Source organism: Uloborus diversus, chromosome 8 (assembly GCF_026930045.1).
Source record: "Uloborus diversus isolate 005 chromosome 8, Udiv.v.3.1, whole genome shotgun sequence".
NCBI lineage: Eukaryota > Metazoa > Arthropoda > Arachnida > Araneae > Uloboridae > Uloborus > Uloborus diversus.
In genome coordinates, this window is record NC_072738.1 from 34,697,646 (window position 1) to 34,716,196 (window position 18,551).

The 18,551-nt window shown below is 33.6% G+C and overlaps 1 protein-coding gene across 1 annotated transcript in view; it reads right to left on the reverse strand.

The window, feature by feature from the left end:
* Nucleotides 1-417: 417 nt before the first annotated feature.
* The window catches only part of LOC129228303 (WW domain-binding protein 2-like), a 63,954-nt gene continuing 45,820 nt past the window's right edge, over nucleotides 418-18,551 (reverse strand). Inside the window, exons 6-9 of the mRNA XM_054862978.1 lie at nucleotides 17,843-17,989; nucleotides 14,770-15,138; nucleotides 2,441-2,544; nucleotides 418-787 (exon numbers count right to left, since the gene is read on the reverse strand). Of these exons, the coding sequence (XP_054718953.1) occupies nucleotides 743-787; nucleotides 2,441-2,544; nucleotides 14,770-15,138; nucleotides 17,843-17,989 (665 nt within the window). The 3' untranslated portion in view covers nucleotides 418-742. The remainder of the gene's footprint in view (nucleotides 788-2,440; nucleotides 2,545-14,769; nucleotides 15,139-17,842; nucleotides 17,990-18,551) is intronic.

Genomic DNA, 18,551 nt, shown 5'->3' on the forward strand with positions numbered 1-18,551 from the left:
TATGATCAGATAAGGGCAGAAAAAGTGGTTATGTTGTTCACATCCTGGAAATTTTTTGAAATTAAAGTTCTAAAATTGCAATTTAAACTTATCCTTGGTGATATTTGGAAAGAGCATGGGAGGTTTTTTTCTAGGGAGGGGCCCTTCTGCCTACGCCTCTGCACACATGATTCATTTGAGCGGCATGTTTGATTCAAATATCTAGCAGTTTTTTTAATGTTAAAGCTGGGTTCTTGTTCTGTTTCAGAGGATTTAATTTATTAAAGTAGCAGATTCAATAACAGAGCGCTCACTATACAGACATTTTCATCAGATTTTTGTATTTACGCCCTGAGGACAAGTTTCTTCTCAATAGAATTCTTGCATTTTCTTGACATAACTCACATGCTAAGAGATATTTAAAAAAAAATAAACATCTTTTAATAAGGATATAAATCTAAGTATTTTATTAACAATTATTTATACACACATGGAATGCTACATGATAGATACACATTGCACATATTGAGAATTTTAACACTTGCATAATTTGAATACTGATAAAATAGTTTGGTGCAAAAATATTTGAAGACTGAGGAAAAAAATAAAATATTTATGTCACAATAGAGTTTCAAAGAACTGTAGCATAAGCAACGTGTAGATATCGTTTACATTCAAGCTATTTAAAAAGAGGAAGAAATAAAACTTTATTGTATTTGCTTGTAGATTGAACATCAAACAAAACAAGTGAAGCAATCTTTTTTCACTGATCTTTCTTGTTGGCTTCGGAATAAGGAGGTGGAGGTCCCTGCAAAAGTATTGAAATGCTTTAATATTAACAGTTTCCAAATAGATATGACATTATTTACTTCACTTTAAAAAATTAAATTCAGTTTTTAAAACAGGGGTCTCCTACCTACGACCCATTAACAGATTTTGTCCCGTTCACAGTAAAATTACAAACGGAATCAAAAGACGTTTTTGCAATTGGATAATAGAACAAAATTTCATTACAGCTGCTACCAATATAACGAAATATCCGTTTCAACGAAATAAATGTTCAGTCCCATTTTAGTAACAATTTTGCTTGAATTCCCGTTTTGATGAAAGAGAGTTTCGGTCCCTGGAACTTCATTGTAACTGGATTTAACAGTATCTTCCCTTTTAAGTATTTTAAAGAAAACTAAGCTCAGAAAATTTAAAAAACTACCACTGAATTCTTAATATATAAAAAAAATCTAGTGCTAACTAAACCATCTGAACTGAAACATTGTTGGATTGTAGAACCTCTTCCCCTTCCAAAATTTAAAATGTGGCCCAAGAGTAAAAGAGGTTGGAGACCCCTGGTTAAAGCCACTGTATTGTTTCTGTTCTGTTATAAGTACATATTATATATGGTCAGTAACTAAAATGGAATCTGGTTGTAACTGTAACAATACCTGGAGTATTTCGAAATTAGATGCAATAAATGGTTCCTATTTTGGAAGGAGAGGGGGAAAAAGGGAGAGGAGGGTCAACTACATTGCAGAAACAAGAAACAAAGAATTTTGGAAACTTTTCTAGCAGTCTGGGGCAAGAGATACTTTTTTTACCACAGATATAACTGGGTTGCATTAAAGCAACTTGATCTTAAATATGATAAACTTGGCATACGATAAATTCATAGTTTGCAGTCTTTTTCTTGTTAAAAAAAACTCTGAAAGCTAATATTTTTGTTTTATACTATCCTAGTTTTCAGGTAACTTTTTAAAACTTAATCATACTTTGAAATTAAAATTTTCAACTTATACTATCTTACTAGTTTTAATTGCAAAACATTTCACAAAATTTAAAAGAGAGAAAATCTGTTTCTAATGCATTCAATACATAGGCCCGTCATTTAGGGGGGAGGTCACAGAAGGGGACAATGTCCCAAATCCACCTGGACTTGAGAAATTTATGTATTCATAAATATGTGGGCATGGTTTTTGCTATTCTTCGATGTAATATATATTGGGTATACTGGTAGGGTAGATTGACCAGTGAACAAACACTTAAGATCACTTTCATTTTCAAAAATTCATAGTATCGTTAAAAATTATATCTGCTACACGACAGTAAAAATGCATTAAATGATTAAAATGAAAAAAATTGTGAGACTTTCTATAGTTAACAAACACAACATTTTCTAGTTCTTTTCTGTCTGGAGATGGGTAGACGGCAGTTATTACTATCAATTCATTTAAGAAAAATGTTTTGAAACCTTATTTTTCCACTAAAAATATGTTCATTCACTGGTCGGTCTGTTCTATACACCCTTCGAAAAATCTGAAATGACGGCGTGGTTCTACAGTTTCACAGTGCAATTTCCGATGCATGAGAAACAAAAAAAAAATTGCATTCTGAGCATCGTTTAAAAATTTTCAAGGCTCCGAAGCATTTTTAAAAGAAAAGAAAGAAAAAACACAGGACAGACACTCACCGCATTTTGGGCATATCCATTCATATGCTGCTGGGCGTATACCACCTCTTGTCTGTATGGGTCCTGATAGAAATCATACACAGGAGGAACTCCAGATTTAGACTCTATTAAACACAAAAGATCACACAAGGAATTATCTTCTAAATTTAATTATATATTCAGGATCATTGGTAGAAATAGCTGTTCCAACAAAAATTTCGAAAAGAAACACTGACAGGTGCTTAAAGCAGATGAAAGGCATCATATCAGTGGCTCGTTAAAAATGTAAAAGAATAATGATGGTTCTGTTCCCATAACTACCCTGATTCCCCGAGATTAATTAAGAAGTTCATCACATATTCTTTCAGGGGGTTTCCCACAAATGATGTCACGCTTTGAGAAGGAAAGAAGGGTTCATGAAAATAAAACAGTTTGATGGCGAGGGACTAACAAGAAGTGTTTATCATACATTTTTGTCGAAATGAAAGCATCTTTTACGACAATGTGTTAATGTAATACAACAAGTACATGTGACAAGGAGAGGGGGATAAGGTGAAGTGGGACACTTAGTGACAAAGAGGGGGAGGGGGAGTGTGATATTTATTGAACAGTATCTTAAATTATTTTTAATCAAGGACATGCAATATTGTTTTGCATACAGATGTAAAATCTTCAACAGGTCATTTGTTCATAGAAAAGCAGGTGTGGATTTCAAAACATGTTGTTGCGTTTGACCAGAAGTCGCCACAAGATTGCACTTTGACTAAGATTTTTAGTGCTGTACTAAAGTTTATTCAGAACTGGTTTCTTGAGTAATTGACGTTTATTTCTTTTTTTTCATTATTAAATTATAAAAAATTGTTTTCTATTAGCATTAAGTCTCAGAGGCAAATGAAAATGAGTGACAAGAAAAAAGGGCTGAATGATTTTAAATAAAGAAAACATGCTAAATTAAAAATCAAAGAACAAAAAAGAGCCTTCAAAATTTTTTTTCACGTGATATATTTTTTTTCAAATGGGCAGTTTTCGAAAGTGGAAATGAGACGAATCTAATGAGAAAAAACGTTGGGTATCATTAAAAAACAATTTAAAAACTTTAAAAGAATAAAAATAATATATCGCAATATTATCTCCAAATTATCCAAATCATCAGAAAAATTAGCCGAATAAGGAATTTTTTGGGGGATCTCTGTGACCTCCCATCGGGGCGCCCCTGAATGTGAAACGTCATCATTCATTCATAAGTTTTGCAGTTGAAATTTCGGGAAAATTTTTTTGCGTGTTTTTTATTTTTTGCTTCTTTCAGGGGGTAGGGGGAGGCAGATTTCAAATCTGCCTAGGGAGCTAAATTCGGCCCTGCAGAAGGACGTAAGTTATTTTAAGATAATTTTACAGGAGAGAGGAAGAACTTTTTTTTCTGATGTATGCAAAGGATAGGACGAGTGCTCTTTTAACCCTGGTAAAAAATTGAAAAGGATTTTTTTTTCAAGAAAGACCTTCGCGTGGCTGGGGATGTGGAATAGGCTTCTGTATACAATGCCCTAATAAACGGAAAATTGCAATTTTTGGACTTGCATCCATTTGGCTCTAAGGTACAGATATGAAGAAAAGAAATTTGGTGAAAGAAATTGGATGAAATTTTGCAATTATTTTGGGGAAACTAGGAAAAAAGAGAAAAATAAATTGTCTTTCAGAAATAAACTATTAACTACTTCTAAAGTTGAAATTATAAGAGAAGAAATATCCTGTTGACATTGGCAGTATTAAATATAAATCATTATGATCATTAATTGGCACTGCTGATTAATCCGTAATTGGCCAATTTGCTAATCGGCGCATCCCTAAAAACTATCCTTATACATTTTTCTGATCAAAAAAATAAATTAAAAATTTAAAGTATGAAATGACTTCTGAGCAACTCAAATAAAAATGCTCATAAATGTTCGTGTTTCTTTGATATTGCCTTATGCATTCATTAACTAATAATACAGAATCTTTGTCCACTTATACTTCATTATTTTCTAATTGTATTAAGTTTAAGCTATTTTTGAATTATTTTTACGAAAATGCATTTTTAAACAAAGTATTTCTTCTTGGCTCTTATTGCACACAAAGATGTTTTTATTAGAGTAACAAGTAAACTTTTATTTTTTTCCAGTTTCAGGAGAAAATTCACAACTTTTTATTATGCTTTAAAAAAGTGTTCCAAAAGTGTATACTCGTAACTTTAAAATATTGTACATTGAATCATGGGCGTCGCGGCCGGGGGGGTCCAAGGGGTCCGGACCCCCCCAATATTTGAGGACCGGACCCCCTCAATATTTGAAAATCGGACCCCCTCGATAATTGTCAAGATGAAATTCATTATTTTGGGGAAATTATTTTTGCTTTGAAGACTTTAAACAGTTGCATAATATATAATTTACCATGTTTAATTTATATCAAATAAAACGAAATGAACATCGAAAAAAAAAATGAACTAAAAAAAAAAAAAAAATATGTGATGTGTATAGTGAACGGAAAGTCGGAAAGTGAACTTCATTGACAAATTATTGCTCTGCTCTACGCACACTAGCTTTAGTGAAGGATGCTAGAAAGGGGATACCTTCTCCCGAGTGCAATGTCAACCATCCATAGTCGAGTCTCCAGCGTATATGCACCCCCCCCCCCCTTTTTTACGACTCTCGTGCTAATAAGTCAACAGACGTCAGACGGGGATCTAAGCTTCTGCCCCTTTCTTTCTTATCTCGTTTCTCGGCGCTTCCAGGTTTCTGTTTCAAGTTTTGCAGTGTTTGTTTCGCCGATTCGGTTCAATTTATAGCGACCCCGATGTTTCCCAAACAAAATGAGACACCAGACTTCTTTGGCGGTTTTTTGCAGCTGGCAACAACACCCTGGCCAAAGGATGCACAAAAATTCAGAAGACCACTTAGCTGGTCAAAGGTTAAGTTTGGGGTAGAAAGGGGAATGAGACGTGTCATTGTTTGACATTATTCAACACGTGGCTTCAAAGTTACCTTACCGAAGCGCGGTTCTCAAATGTGTTTGCGGCATCTCAAATTTGACCAAAAAAGCGTTACGTTACAGAAAAAAAGAAGAGGATTCTAAAAATTAACGAGCAATTTTAAAAGCAAATCGTAAGCAAGCATAACGATGGATACTGTGATGTCACTTCCGATAGACCAACGAGAAAAGAAGCGCAAGATGACCAGAAAAAAAAAAAAAAAAGACAGAAATAAAAGGTCGTTCCGACAAAAATAAAGATAATTTCATGTAGTCTTTTGGTCTCCTTGAGAGTAGGTGACCTGAAGAGCGCTCCTATTTTGGTAAAAATGCTTTTTTTTACATATTCGATTACGAATATGGAGAGGTGGCTTGAAACGGGAAAATGTAGTAAACCTTCTACATTAAATGAACCTTTGCAATTTTTAACAACTGAATCATCATCAACATCCACGGAACCATCTTCAAAAAATCAAAAGACCGTGATAGGTAAGTACCATTCTGTTGAGTGTAATACATGCAGGGGTTCCCCGATTTTATACTATTCAGGTGGGGTTACTTCTCGATTTTCCGAATGAAATTCCTAATTACCCACATCACTACATCAAATGAGAATATCTTTTTAATGCAATATTTCGCAAAAAACTACTCGAAATTTGAAGATTCGTCAGAAAATTTTTTCTGGGAAAGGAAAGTTTATGAAAGTTCACAGTGACCTCTTATCGAGTAGCCCCTGAATGCCTGCTAATCAGGTATGCTTTATAGTCAATATTTTGACATTATGAGTCCTATGGGAGCTAATGCGTTCAACTTTCTCTCTCTTTTTTACTTCCTTTTACAAAAAAGGAAGTATTGTATTCGCGAAAAAATTTTCACTCAAAAATCGCCCTTAATTTCCATTTTGCTCACCCCCAAATGAATGTTGAGTTTTTTTTTCGATTCGACCACATGCGGAAAAGTGCCTAAGAATGTATAGACACGCGAAATATCCATTTTGACCATCACCGAGGTAATTACAACGACTTTTCTCGTGACGTCTGTATGTATGTGCGTATGTGTGTATGTGCGTATGTATCTCGCATAACTCAAAAATGGTATGTCCTAGAAAGTTGAAATTTGGTACATAGACTCGTAGTGGGGTCTAGTTGTGCACCTCCTATTTTGGTTGCATTCGGGTGTTTCTAAAGGGGTCTTTTGCACCTTTTTGGGGGGAAATCATTGTTAATTTCGATGCAAACTCAAGTGGTGTTATAATTTGGCGGTCACTTGGCGATATATCGCCAGTCTTTTGGTTGCCAAGTTTTGTCGCCAACTTGGCGAAAAATTTGGCGATTTTTTTTTTTTAAATCTGCTTTCAATGTGGCCATTGCTAGTGATATTTAAAGAGTTAGAGAGAGAATCCCATTAAAATTGCAATAATAGGGAAATAGCATTAAATTGGTGTAAAAGGAAGTCATGTGATGCACACATCAGCTCGTTTTTTTTTTTTTTTGAAATGTTTCAACTTTTATAAATTTTAATGGAATAAATAATATTCCTTTTAGTTATTAAAGCTTAACAGAAATTTATCCATTAATAATCCTGCTTTACTGAACAAATTTTATTGAAATAACCATTTTAAAACTTATTGTCACGTGTCAGAAAAAAGCAGTTCATTTCTCTATCTCTTCCCCATCGTCAGCTGATCAGAATTCAATTATACACCAAATGCTGTTTGTTCTCTGTGTAGGCCAGTACTTTTCAATCTGTGAGGTGTGCCTCTCAAGGCAGGCCTGTCACTTAAAGAGGATCAGGAGGGGCACTTTCCCTGAGGACTTTGAGAAATTAGAAATTAATGTATTTACATGGGCATGGTTTTTGTTGTTTTTTGGTTTCATATGCATTGAGTGTATGGAGGATTCAACAAAAAAGCAAAATTTTGGTGCATTTGTTACAAAAATCCTGAAAAAATTAAGAAAATACTTTAAAAGGTAGCATTATTAAAATATGATATTATGAGAGCTTAATTATTTGTGTCTTATTTTATTTTTGTAGTTGTGTTTTTCGTAGGTTCGTGAATGTCATAACGGTGAATTATATACTTTATTTTTTTAATTAAAAAACATCAAATTAAACTCCTTCGAATCCAACTTGTGCCAAGAACTTAGAGCTGCAGGGTTTATCACTATGTAATATAAAAATTTAATTATACAGTTTTCGCGGCTTATATGAGTCACATTTTGTTCTGAACAGCTTTGATTTCATAAAGCGACTGATTTAATAGAGCTGGATTTCGTTTTTGCTGATTTCATTCATTAAGAACGGTTGATTCAATTGTCTATTGTTTCAAAATGTTGAAAATTTGGTGCGGCTACTCTTGGTGTGCCGCCCTTCGTCGTGTAAAGTTGAAAGAAGCTTCAGTGCGCTGAGAAAGCTGAAATGGTATCTAAGGTCGACTATGACACAAAAGCGGTTGAATCATGTTGCTTTATGCTACATTCACAAAAACATCTTGGACGAAATTGATCACAAAAAAAAAATAGCACGGATATTCGTATCCCATGTGCAGTCTAGAAAAAATGTATTTGTTGGTTTTTATTTTTTTTTTACTTATTGTGTAATTATGTGAATCAAGATGTACCCGTTTAAAATATTGTATTAAATGTAAACCCATTATATATATATATATATATTAGGGTGGTCCTTATTTTTGAAGTTGTAGATATTTTACGCGACACCCCCTCAATTTGTTCCATTATACAAATAAATGATCCTTGCAAAATTTTAAGTCAATCCATGAATATTAACCCGTGCCCCTAGGGCCCCCTTTTTTGAGTTTCGAAGAAAAAATTGCGGATTTTCTCATTTTTATGTGAAAGTTTTCTTAAGTTTCATATTTAAAGTAATTTTGAACGTGAATAGATGTTGCTACTTCCAGACTGAACATTCTCTGACTTTCTTTAAGTAAAATTTTACATGTTACAGAGGCTTCATATACACCAATGGCCTTGGATCAGCCATACCGCTATTTTCCGCTCGGTTCAAACCAAGCGGCAGGGGAACATTTCTTTCAACCAATATAGACACAAGGGATTCTAAAGGCCATTAATTAATGGCCTAGGCCATTAATGAATGATCTTTGACGATAACAAATTGCCTCCTTCAGGCTTTGGGGGTGTTGCTTTAAAAAAATTCCTGTGTATGTTATAGGTGTGGTAAATATGGTCGCTAGATTTCAGCGCTATAAATATAATACTGGCAATTGTATTTTAATTCGCTGTTCTTTAGTTATAAATATATTTAAATGTTTATGCAATTCTTAGTTCTTAAAGCATAAATTTTGAATAATACTCGATTACTCTAACATAAATATATACTGTATTTTCCATACCTAAAATATAAATTTAAAAAATGTTCAGATCGGAATAATGTAAAAATTTATACTTTAAATTAATTTTCTTCTATTTCAGTACATATACCTTTATTATCATCAAATTCTTCTTGCAATTCACAAGATTTAGAAACCGAAATGAGCATATATCCTAACTTGTTGAAACTTTTTTCTATATCTGTTCTACTACAACGAAAAGAAAAGGCTTAGCAACTATTGATATCGGCTCGCCTTTCATCACTGTTAGACAAATGCCGTATTAGGTACAAAGATGCTGTTCATTTATTAACAGCTTATGTAGATGCAGTAAATTTAAATCCAAATGACCTTTTGATCAACTGGACATAATCCCAATTGATCACATTGGACCCCCCCTCCCTTGCTCCCTTAAGAGAGCAAGAGAAAATCTTCGAGAGGTAAAATCAAATTTCATGAATTTAAATTTAGATTTTTTGTTATTCAATGGGATACAAAAAGCTACATCCAGATGTAACTGAAAAAAAGAAAAAAAGCAATAAACTGGAAACAATTTAAATTGACCTTAAATGAAGAGAAAGCCCATAAATGCTGTTTTACAGTATAGATGCTGTATGAAGATATGATTTTTCGCAGAAACCCAATTTAGGCTCCTTTAGATAATATAATGTGTCTAAAAAAACTAGCAGCGAACAAAATGATGACAAACATGCAGCAGAAGCAGTGATTGGAAAATTCATAAATCACTTATGGTATTTTGGGGATGAACTAGTAGCTTTGTCCGTCAGTGGCGTAGCTAGACCCGACTTTCGGGGGGGGGGGGGGGGTTACTTCTTATATATATATATATATATATATATATATATATATATATATATATATATATATATATATATATATATAATATATATATACATATATATATATATATATAATCGCTTGGAATTTTTTCCTTTTTTTCTTTTTTTTTCTTTCTCTTCTCTCTTCTTTTTCTCTTTTTTTTTTTTTTGAGACTAACTTTTCGGGGGGGGGTTTTGTCCCCAAAACCCCCCCCCCCTTAGCTACGCCCCTGTTGTCCGTATTGGATGAAGGAATTAACTTTGAAGATAGGAAAAGACTACTCCAAAAAATGCTTGCTGATAAGGAAGACGTGTCTGATGACTGTATAAAAATTTCCAAATAACAGTAGATGATTTCGAATACTTCCTTAGTAAAGATCTTCCTCATTATAGAATCAAATACAAGTCAATATAAAACTGTTTGATAAGTTAGAAACACCAAAAGATATTTTCCTATTTGATCCTGATTCGTGGCAAAATGAAGGAAGCTATTTAAAGGGAAGAGGTATCGTTAAAATACTGAAAGTTGTGAATAATACAACTGAAAGAGGAGCACAATATTAATCGAAGAATTTCACATTCAATTTACCAAATTTGAGTCACAAAAGCAATTTAGTTTACAGACCGTCCAAGATTCGGAAGAAATTGCACATGATTGAAATACATTGAGAAAAGCATATGATTAAGGTAAAGTTTTTAAAGCACTATTTCATTCTTATTCAATGTAAAATCTTTAGATGATATGAAGTAATTAAAAAGATTAATTTTAGTGCTACCTCGCTGTAAAAATATTTTAGGAGAAACGATATGCGGGGTCTAGAGTAAAAACTCGATTTTTGGGAAAATTATTAAAAGTGTTAAAGTTTAACGCCCTAGGGGCACGTGTTATTATTAACCGATCGAGTTCAAATTTTGCACAGATTACTTTTTATTATAGTGTCACAAAACTAGGGGGCGTCACTTGTTGAATTCCGAAAAAATTATTATATATATATATATATATATATATATATATATATATATATATATATATATATATATATATATATATATATACACACTAGTTTTTCTTAATGCAACTTGAAAATGATAGAGTCAGAATGGTCCCCCCCAATAAATTTCAGCTGACGACGCCAATGCATTGAATATTGTGTCACGTCCGTGATACCAGCCTGAAAACAACTGTTTCCCATAATTTCTTGACAATCTGCGTTTTATTTACATTTTCTGTGAAATATGCCCAACATGAAAAATCAGTTAATATAAAATGAAATAGTCTGTACAGTATAATCGGCCATTTCATACTAATATTTTAACACAGAAAATAATTTTGCTCCCCTCAGTTGTGTGTGAAACGCTTCTCACTGCATTCAATTCAGGAGTCAGACCCAGCCGGGCTGATTTATAGCAGTTTTAAAGCAGGGAAGATTCAATATTGTAGCGGAAAATACAACTTTTGTAGCCAAAAAAACTTCTGTCGTAGGGAAAGTCAAGTTTTATAGCAGAAAAAAATGCAGGTTTTTTTTTTTTTTTGTATGTTTTAAAATTTTGAGGGGGAAAAAAGAAAGACAGAAAGAAAGAAAAATAAAAAAGTTACAAGTTTTTATGTCTGGCCCTGAAAACAAAGCTGTTTGACAGAAAATAAACACTACTTTAAAGTTTTAGATTCTCAACGACAACATGATACTCATAGTTTTTAGTGTTCCCACTAGGCCGTTTTTGAAGGGCGCAGCGCTCTGCCCTTTTTCATATCGGCAGAATGCGCCCTGCCTTTCATTTAGTGCACAAAATGCGCCCTGCTCTTTTCAAAAATAAGGAATTGCTTCCTGTGTTTTTAAAAAGATATCACAAGGATCTTATCGAACTCCATGATATCCAGCAATTTCATTTGCCCAGTGATCGGTCACAGAAACATCCAAGTATTGTCGTTGTCCCCAGAATTTCACCCTGAAAATGGCCCCTTTAATAAAAGGAGAAGCAAACACCTAGGCAAAGGGAGTGAGATTCTCAGAATTCAGACAGGCTTATCAGTTGGGTACAAAAGCAAGTTCTTCCTTCTTCCCCAGGGGGGGGGGGGGCTTAAAAGTGTCTGGAAAGGGGTCCGGTCATCTGTGAAGGGGGAGGGAGATCATTCAAGCCCCATCTTTGGTCTTCTGAGAATCAACAATGAGGGTAAACATTTCATAGTATTTTCTGCTGTAGGATCAGGGGATGTCTGTTCCAGGAAAAGTAGAAGGGGTACTTGGGAAAAAAGTGAGAATGCAAACGAACGTGTCTTCTGCTAAAAAGAAATTTAAAGAGTTGGAACAAAAGAATATAGATGCCAGCAGATGAAATATGAAGATTAGTGATGTTTCAGGCATTTTTTCTTCTGCAAAATAGAACAGAAGGGATGGTAATATCATAAAACTTGAAAAGGGCTTAGGAAAAAAGTTCATAATTAAGTGATTGAAAAAGATTTGAAATCTTATCTAGTGCTTGAATTCCTTAGGCATTCCTTGAATTGTGCATATTTTTTTAAAAATCATTTCATGAATGCAATTTTCAATTTTCTTAACATGTGTCAATATGCTTAACAGGCGCATCACACAAAGTCGTCCATTGCGCTTGAGATGTCAATCCTTTGGTATCTTGTAAATATTTTAATATTTTTGACAGTCAGAAATGATTTTGACACATGCTGACTTATATAAGCGTATTTTGTGTTTTATTTTTAAAAAGTACTTTATGTATGGAACCATGTCAACACTGAACTCTCATTTCACGGAAATGCGCTTTTCATCTTTGAGATTTCAATCCTATTCCATCTTGTAAATATTGTAATATATTTGACAATCAGAAGTTGTTTCGACATATGCAACCCGAGATTAGCTTATTTTATGTTTTATTTCAATAAATCATAACAGTATCTTTAGGGCGATATATATATATATATATATATATATATATATATACTTATATTGCAAAAAATTTCTTCCAGTGTTTGAGATTTCAATCCATTGCATCTTGTAAGTATTTCAGTTTTTTTAACAATTGGAATGTATATCTTAAGATGTGCAACTTTAATCAGCATAGATTGTTTTTCATTTTAAATACTAAAAATTAATTGTTTTTGTTTTTAGTTTTGTCTATTAATTATTTCAAATAGGATTTTAATCATTATTTCCTCATTGGTTATCACTGATTTTTTGAAAAAAAAATTAAATAAATAAATTTGAACAAATGAGCTCACACTATTTTAATTTAATGTTTGGCTTGAAATGCAATATTTTTTTTAAAGTTTAATTTTAATTCATCATGATCTTGATATCTACTAAAATATTTCATGGTATAATGCAGATTACTAGGAAGTTTTTTTTTTTTTTTTAAATCTAGGAAGGGGGGATCTGTAATTAAATACTCTTCTTTTTACATTGCAATTCAAAGGATTTTGAAATGCCTAAAGTTTTTACTCTTACGGAATAAGTAGTCAAATTTATAACCCAAAATAATGTTGAAAAAAACCCCCAAAAGTCAAATTTCAGCATTAGCTAAATGCTTCTCAGGGGGTGGGGAAAATGTGCTTAGGCAAGCGAACCCTTTTCTAAAGACAAGCGACTCTGGATAATATCACTATATTTAATTCTAAAGTCAGTGGTGGCCATCGAAGAGGGGGGGGGGGGGGCTCATGGTGCAGACTACATTGTTTGAATTTTTGCAAAGTGTTTTAAATTGTTATTTCTCCTTTTGGGGGGGGGGAGGGGGGACTAAGTAGATTTTGAGTGGGTGTGTCATTGCGCTTCGGTAGGAGGGGGTGCACCGCGTTGAATAATGCCCTTTTTATGATAACTGTGCCCCTTTCATAAACCAGCGCCCTGCCCTTTTTTCCTCTAGAGCAAGGTTGTCCAACTGCAAAGAGCCCACGGGCCAGAATTCCGGTCACTGATCAACTGGTGGGTCGCAGTTTGAAGAAACTGAACTATAACCTCTTACCTCTTATACAATAACAATTAATAGTTGAATTATTAATTAGAAAACAATGAAATAGAAGGATTATAAATTAATTTTCTATTTTAATGGGAAAACCGTATTCTTTACAAGGGCAGGAATGTCATCATCGATGTTTGCCGTTGCCAGCCGAAGAAGGTCTATTTCTTTTTCGAAATCAACAAAGGCCGTATAGTCAGTGCAGTGTGGGGGGGGGGGGGTCTTTATTTTTAACCAATTGCAGGCAGGTTTTGCTTATCTGAAATGTTCTCTTCCCTCTCTGTCATCCCCTGCCAATGTGGGGCAATATTATTTCGTTTAAACACCAGCGTGCAGGGTAGGACTGTTTGATCTTGACCTGTAGATGTCCTGTACCTTTTTCTCCCAATGCAATGAAAGGAGTGAAAGCGCGATCAAGAGGAAATTTCGAGGACCCCCTCGGTAGTCTCGGATGCTTCTTGATAACACAATATGTCGAAAAAAAAATACACTGATAAGTAGTTGGCGGGCCACATGCGGCCTGCGGGCCGCCAGTTGGACAGCCCTGCTCTAGAGTGAACACTAATAATTTTTTAGTTTTAAAATTTATTAATGCAAAATAAAAGAATTAAAGTAAAGGCTTCATATAATGGAATCAAACCTTTGTGCGAGTTTGAAATAAATTAGATGCAGTTGGATTGAACATTTCAAATGGGCATAAATGAAAAATCATTGCAAGTGAAAACCCTTAATCGAAGATACATAATAAAAATTGTTTAAACTAAGCATCAAGATAAAGTTATGAATGTCTAAGCAATAGAATTGCACAGCAGACAAAAATTATAGCATTTTTACAAATAACGAAGCAGATGTTAGCGGATTTTGAAAAGCATAACATATTGTGCCTGGCATGTTAAAGTTTACGGACAGTCAAAAATGCCTAATGCATAAAAGTTGGTAGCTATACCATTTTTAAAATAACAGAATATTACAATAAAATAAATTAATAAAATAGCAATAAAAATGTCTTTTTTGGTGCAGAAAACGACAAAATAAATTTTCAGTAGATTATTCTAATTATTACTACTCAACATAGGAGTGTGACCCCTGTTATTTCAAAAATATTTTTAAACAAACATTTTAAATCAGTTTTTATACAAGTTAACCTAAACATTTCTTTTTTTTTAAAATGGGCCCTGAATACCACCTCAACATACCATTATAAGGAGGTTGCTGAGTAGCTCCACTATATTGAGCAGCAGCTCCAGGCTGCTGGTAAACACCTTGTTGTGGATAAGGACCTTGTTGTGGGTAAGGACCTTGTTGTGGGTAAGGACCTTGCTGTGGGTAAGGGCCTTGTTGCTGATAAGGACCTTGTTGCTGATAAGGAGGAGGGTTCCCAGGGGGAGCAGATGGAGAGGCTCCATTAGCCACGACGAATCCTGGTGCAGCAGGATTACCAGGATATCCAACAACACCTGTAGGACCAGCCTGAGGATAATTCTGGGATCCTGGAGGATGAGCATAAGGAGGAGGATAGATGCCCGGATAGGGAGGAGGCATGTCTGTTGTGTACACACTGTTGGCTATAAACAGAAAAGCAATATCAAGATTAATATATATTAGGTATATAATTACATTCTAAAGTTGTTATTTATGAGCTGAAAGAAATTAGATGAGTCCTAAATAAACTTTATGCTAGGTAGGAAGGAAGTTGATTACAAGCAAATTCCATTTTAGTGAAGAAAGTTACACAGGAAAAAAAAGTTCCCCGACTTTTCCCTGATTTCCCTGATTAAGTTCACCAAATTTCCCTGATTCACATTATCAATGATAATGGTTTCCATTCTTTGCCCTACCTGAAAAGCATTGCATATTAAATAAAATGCAGTGTTTAGAAAGGTTTAAGCTATTAATTAAAGATATGTTTTGAAAAGATGATCTTGTTTTTTTTTTTTTTTTTTTGGTAAAAATAGTGTATTAAATTATAGACAGAGAAATATTGTAGGAAACCTAAAACAAATACTTTACTTCCAGGAACCCAGGAACCAATTAACATAACAATTCTAAGAACTCTTAAAGAAATATCTAATCATAATAAAACTAAAACATTTAAATGGAAATAATTTTGAACTGAATTTTCAGGCATTATAATTGTTGTTGCAAGAATAACAAGTGATAACTAAAATATAGTATAGAAGAAATGTAGTTTTACTTACATAAATAATACTGCCGTGTGTATCTTCAGAAATTAGTTTTCGAGATATTTGAAGAAATGTGTGGTGGATTCAATACTAACAGTAGGAAAATGTTGGACTTAGACGTTTTTTTTCGCACCTCTTTTTCAGTGGAAACCAAATAAGCGAGCATGTACAATAAAGATAACGTACAATAGATGACAAAAATGCAAAAAAAAAAAAAAAAAAAAGAGAAAAATGTGCAATTATTGCCCTTTACTTGCACACAGCAGAATAGACATAGTTATGTAAAACAAATTGAAATTTTTCAACAACCAGTCATATTGAGCTATTCTCTAATCAAGAACTTAGGTTTTAATGAATGAATACAGCATTTTAACAATTAAAAAATAATAAACATATTTACTTATGTACACAAATCAATTTTAAATTATTTCATCAGTTGTCAAAAAAAAAAAAAAAAAAAAACCTTAGATTACTTTTTAGTAACAAACAACATTGAAATTCAAAAACAATTATTGATTTTAAAATGTATATGGTTTTAAAATAAAAGAGTTTTAAAGTCTGAAAAAAAAACCCTTCGTGTAATCTGAAGTGACAGCGCATAATACCATGGCAAAAAAAAAAGACAAATTTGATTTTCAGTCAAAATTCAATTTTAGCAATTAAATTAAAACCGCCAAGTGATAACTTAAGATTTTTTCAACATTAATTTAAAAAGCAAAGATTTTTTCTTGAAATCGCGATAACAGTATACTAAATACTTCAAGACAATGAGTAAAGGCAAGGGAGCAAAGTCATTAATGACGGCTTCCTCTTTGCCTGTAGGGTTGTTTATTTTACGTAGCTTGAATGTTTGGAAGGAAAATTCAAGCAAGGTAAAATAAACAACTTTACAGACACAGAAGCAATCGTAGGAAGCTCATCCTAAGATTGAATACTTTGACCTTGAGGGGAAAAGATGCACAAATATGCGGCATTGTATAATGGCATCTCATTAATTTTACTTTTTTAAAACAAATAATTGGCGGAAAATTCGTAGGGAATGAAAATACTTCATTTTGCAAGGATTTTTTTTTTCAATCATTTGATCGATTTTCCCTGAATTTTTGTTATTTTTTCAAAATTCTCTGATGTTTCCCTGATTTTTCCCTGAGTGATAAAGTTCCCTGACTTTTCCCTGATCTCCCTGATCTGTCGCCACCCAGTTACAGCAAAAATCTTGTTTTAACAAAGAATGGTAATTCCAACTCAAATTACATAGGAACAATGTCAATACTTGTGATATCAGTATAACGAAATTTGCAGCTAAATGATCTAGCTGGTGGACTTTGTTAAAACGGAATTTGACTGTACTTGCATCTATTCTATGGGGGGGGGGGGGGGGGATATGGTTGATTAGACATTTTTCTCTTCTTTTCTTTTTTTAAAATATGCCTCGACTATTATGGATTGTTTCCAAAAAATATGAACTGAAAAAAGGTGTCAAAACAAAGATTCACTACCCCAAGTTGTAAGTGACATATAATTTTCATGTGTACGTGTATTATATATACTTAGTTATTACAGGGCGTCCTGAAAAAGACTGACTGTTTTCAAAAATTTATACTTTTTTTCAGTAATTCCAATAAAACGGTTATCTTAAAAAATAATGTTTCAGATCAGTGTGCTTCTGCAAGTTGTTTGAAAGTACAAAAGTAATACAATGTTTTAAAAATGAGGGGGAAATTAATGACTAAAAGAAAACTACTATACAAAAGATTTGATTCAACCAAAAAAACAATGAAAACAATTTTTATACTTTGATCGGCGACATTTTGCAAGATTTAATGCTTTTATTACGAATACAATTGAATATTTGAGATTTATCATGAAGAGACGTTCTACGTTGGAAAGCACCCCTTAAAAATATACCATGTCCAGTAATTGCCTCAACCTCAAAAATATCAACCCCCCTCCCCTCACTCCTGGAAGCCTGTCCCGTATTTTCTGTACTTAAATCTGGCAACCCTGAGCTCAATATACTCCAAACATTTACAGCACAAGTTTCAAAACCTAGACACTTGAAAAGTACTCAAACATCAATAAATACCTGGTGGGGCATCCGGAAACACGTGAGTAGGTGGCACGAATCCATTGATGCCTCCCGAAGGTGGCATATATGCTGGAGGAGGTGCAGGGTAGTAGGGTCCTTGCTGTGGCATATAAGGTGGAGGCTGAGGAGGCATATTTTGACTTGCTGAAAGAATTAAAACAGACCACGTGAGCATGAGTACTTAAAACTAACATCAAGCATAATTAATGTACAGATAGATTACAACCTCTAAACACTATAAGCATTGGCGTTGTCAGATAAAATTTATTGGGGGGATCATATATGCACTGCGTTTTTCAAGTTGCTTCAAAAAAGCATATATATATATATAAGTATATGTGTGTGTGTTCTTAAAACAGATCCACAGTTTAAGTCAGATCTCCACCAAATTTTACACAGAGGTCCTTTGATGCTCAGGAATTCACTAGGTACTGTGTTTTTGATAATCCTAGTTAGCTACTTAAATCAAGGTCTTTTTGTTTGGACTTTTGTTTTACTAAAAGGTACGTTTGGCATAAGAAACATATGTATTTCAAATTTGAAAATTTTCATACTGGGGTAAAACACTTTTTGCATACTTTGTGTTCATCTGAGCAATACACATGTTGCTGGGTTAAGATAGCATGGGATTGTAAAATATCAAGAAATAAAAATACAGTATTGGATCTTAAATCTGGACTGCCCAAGACAGGGAGGCCTAGTCTCT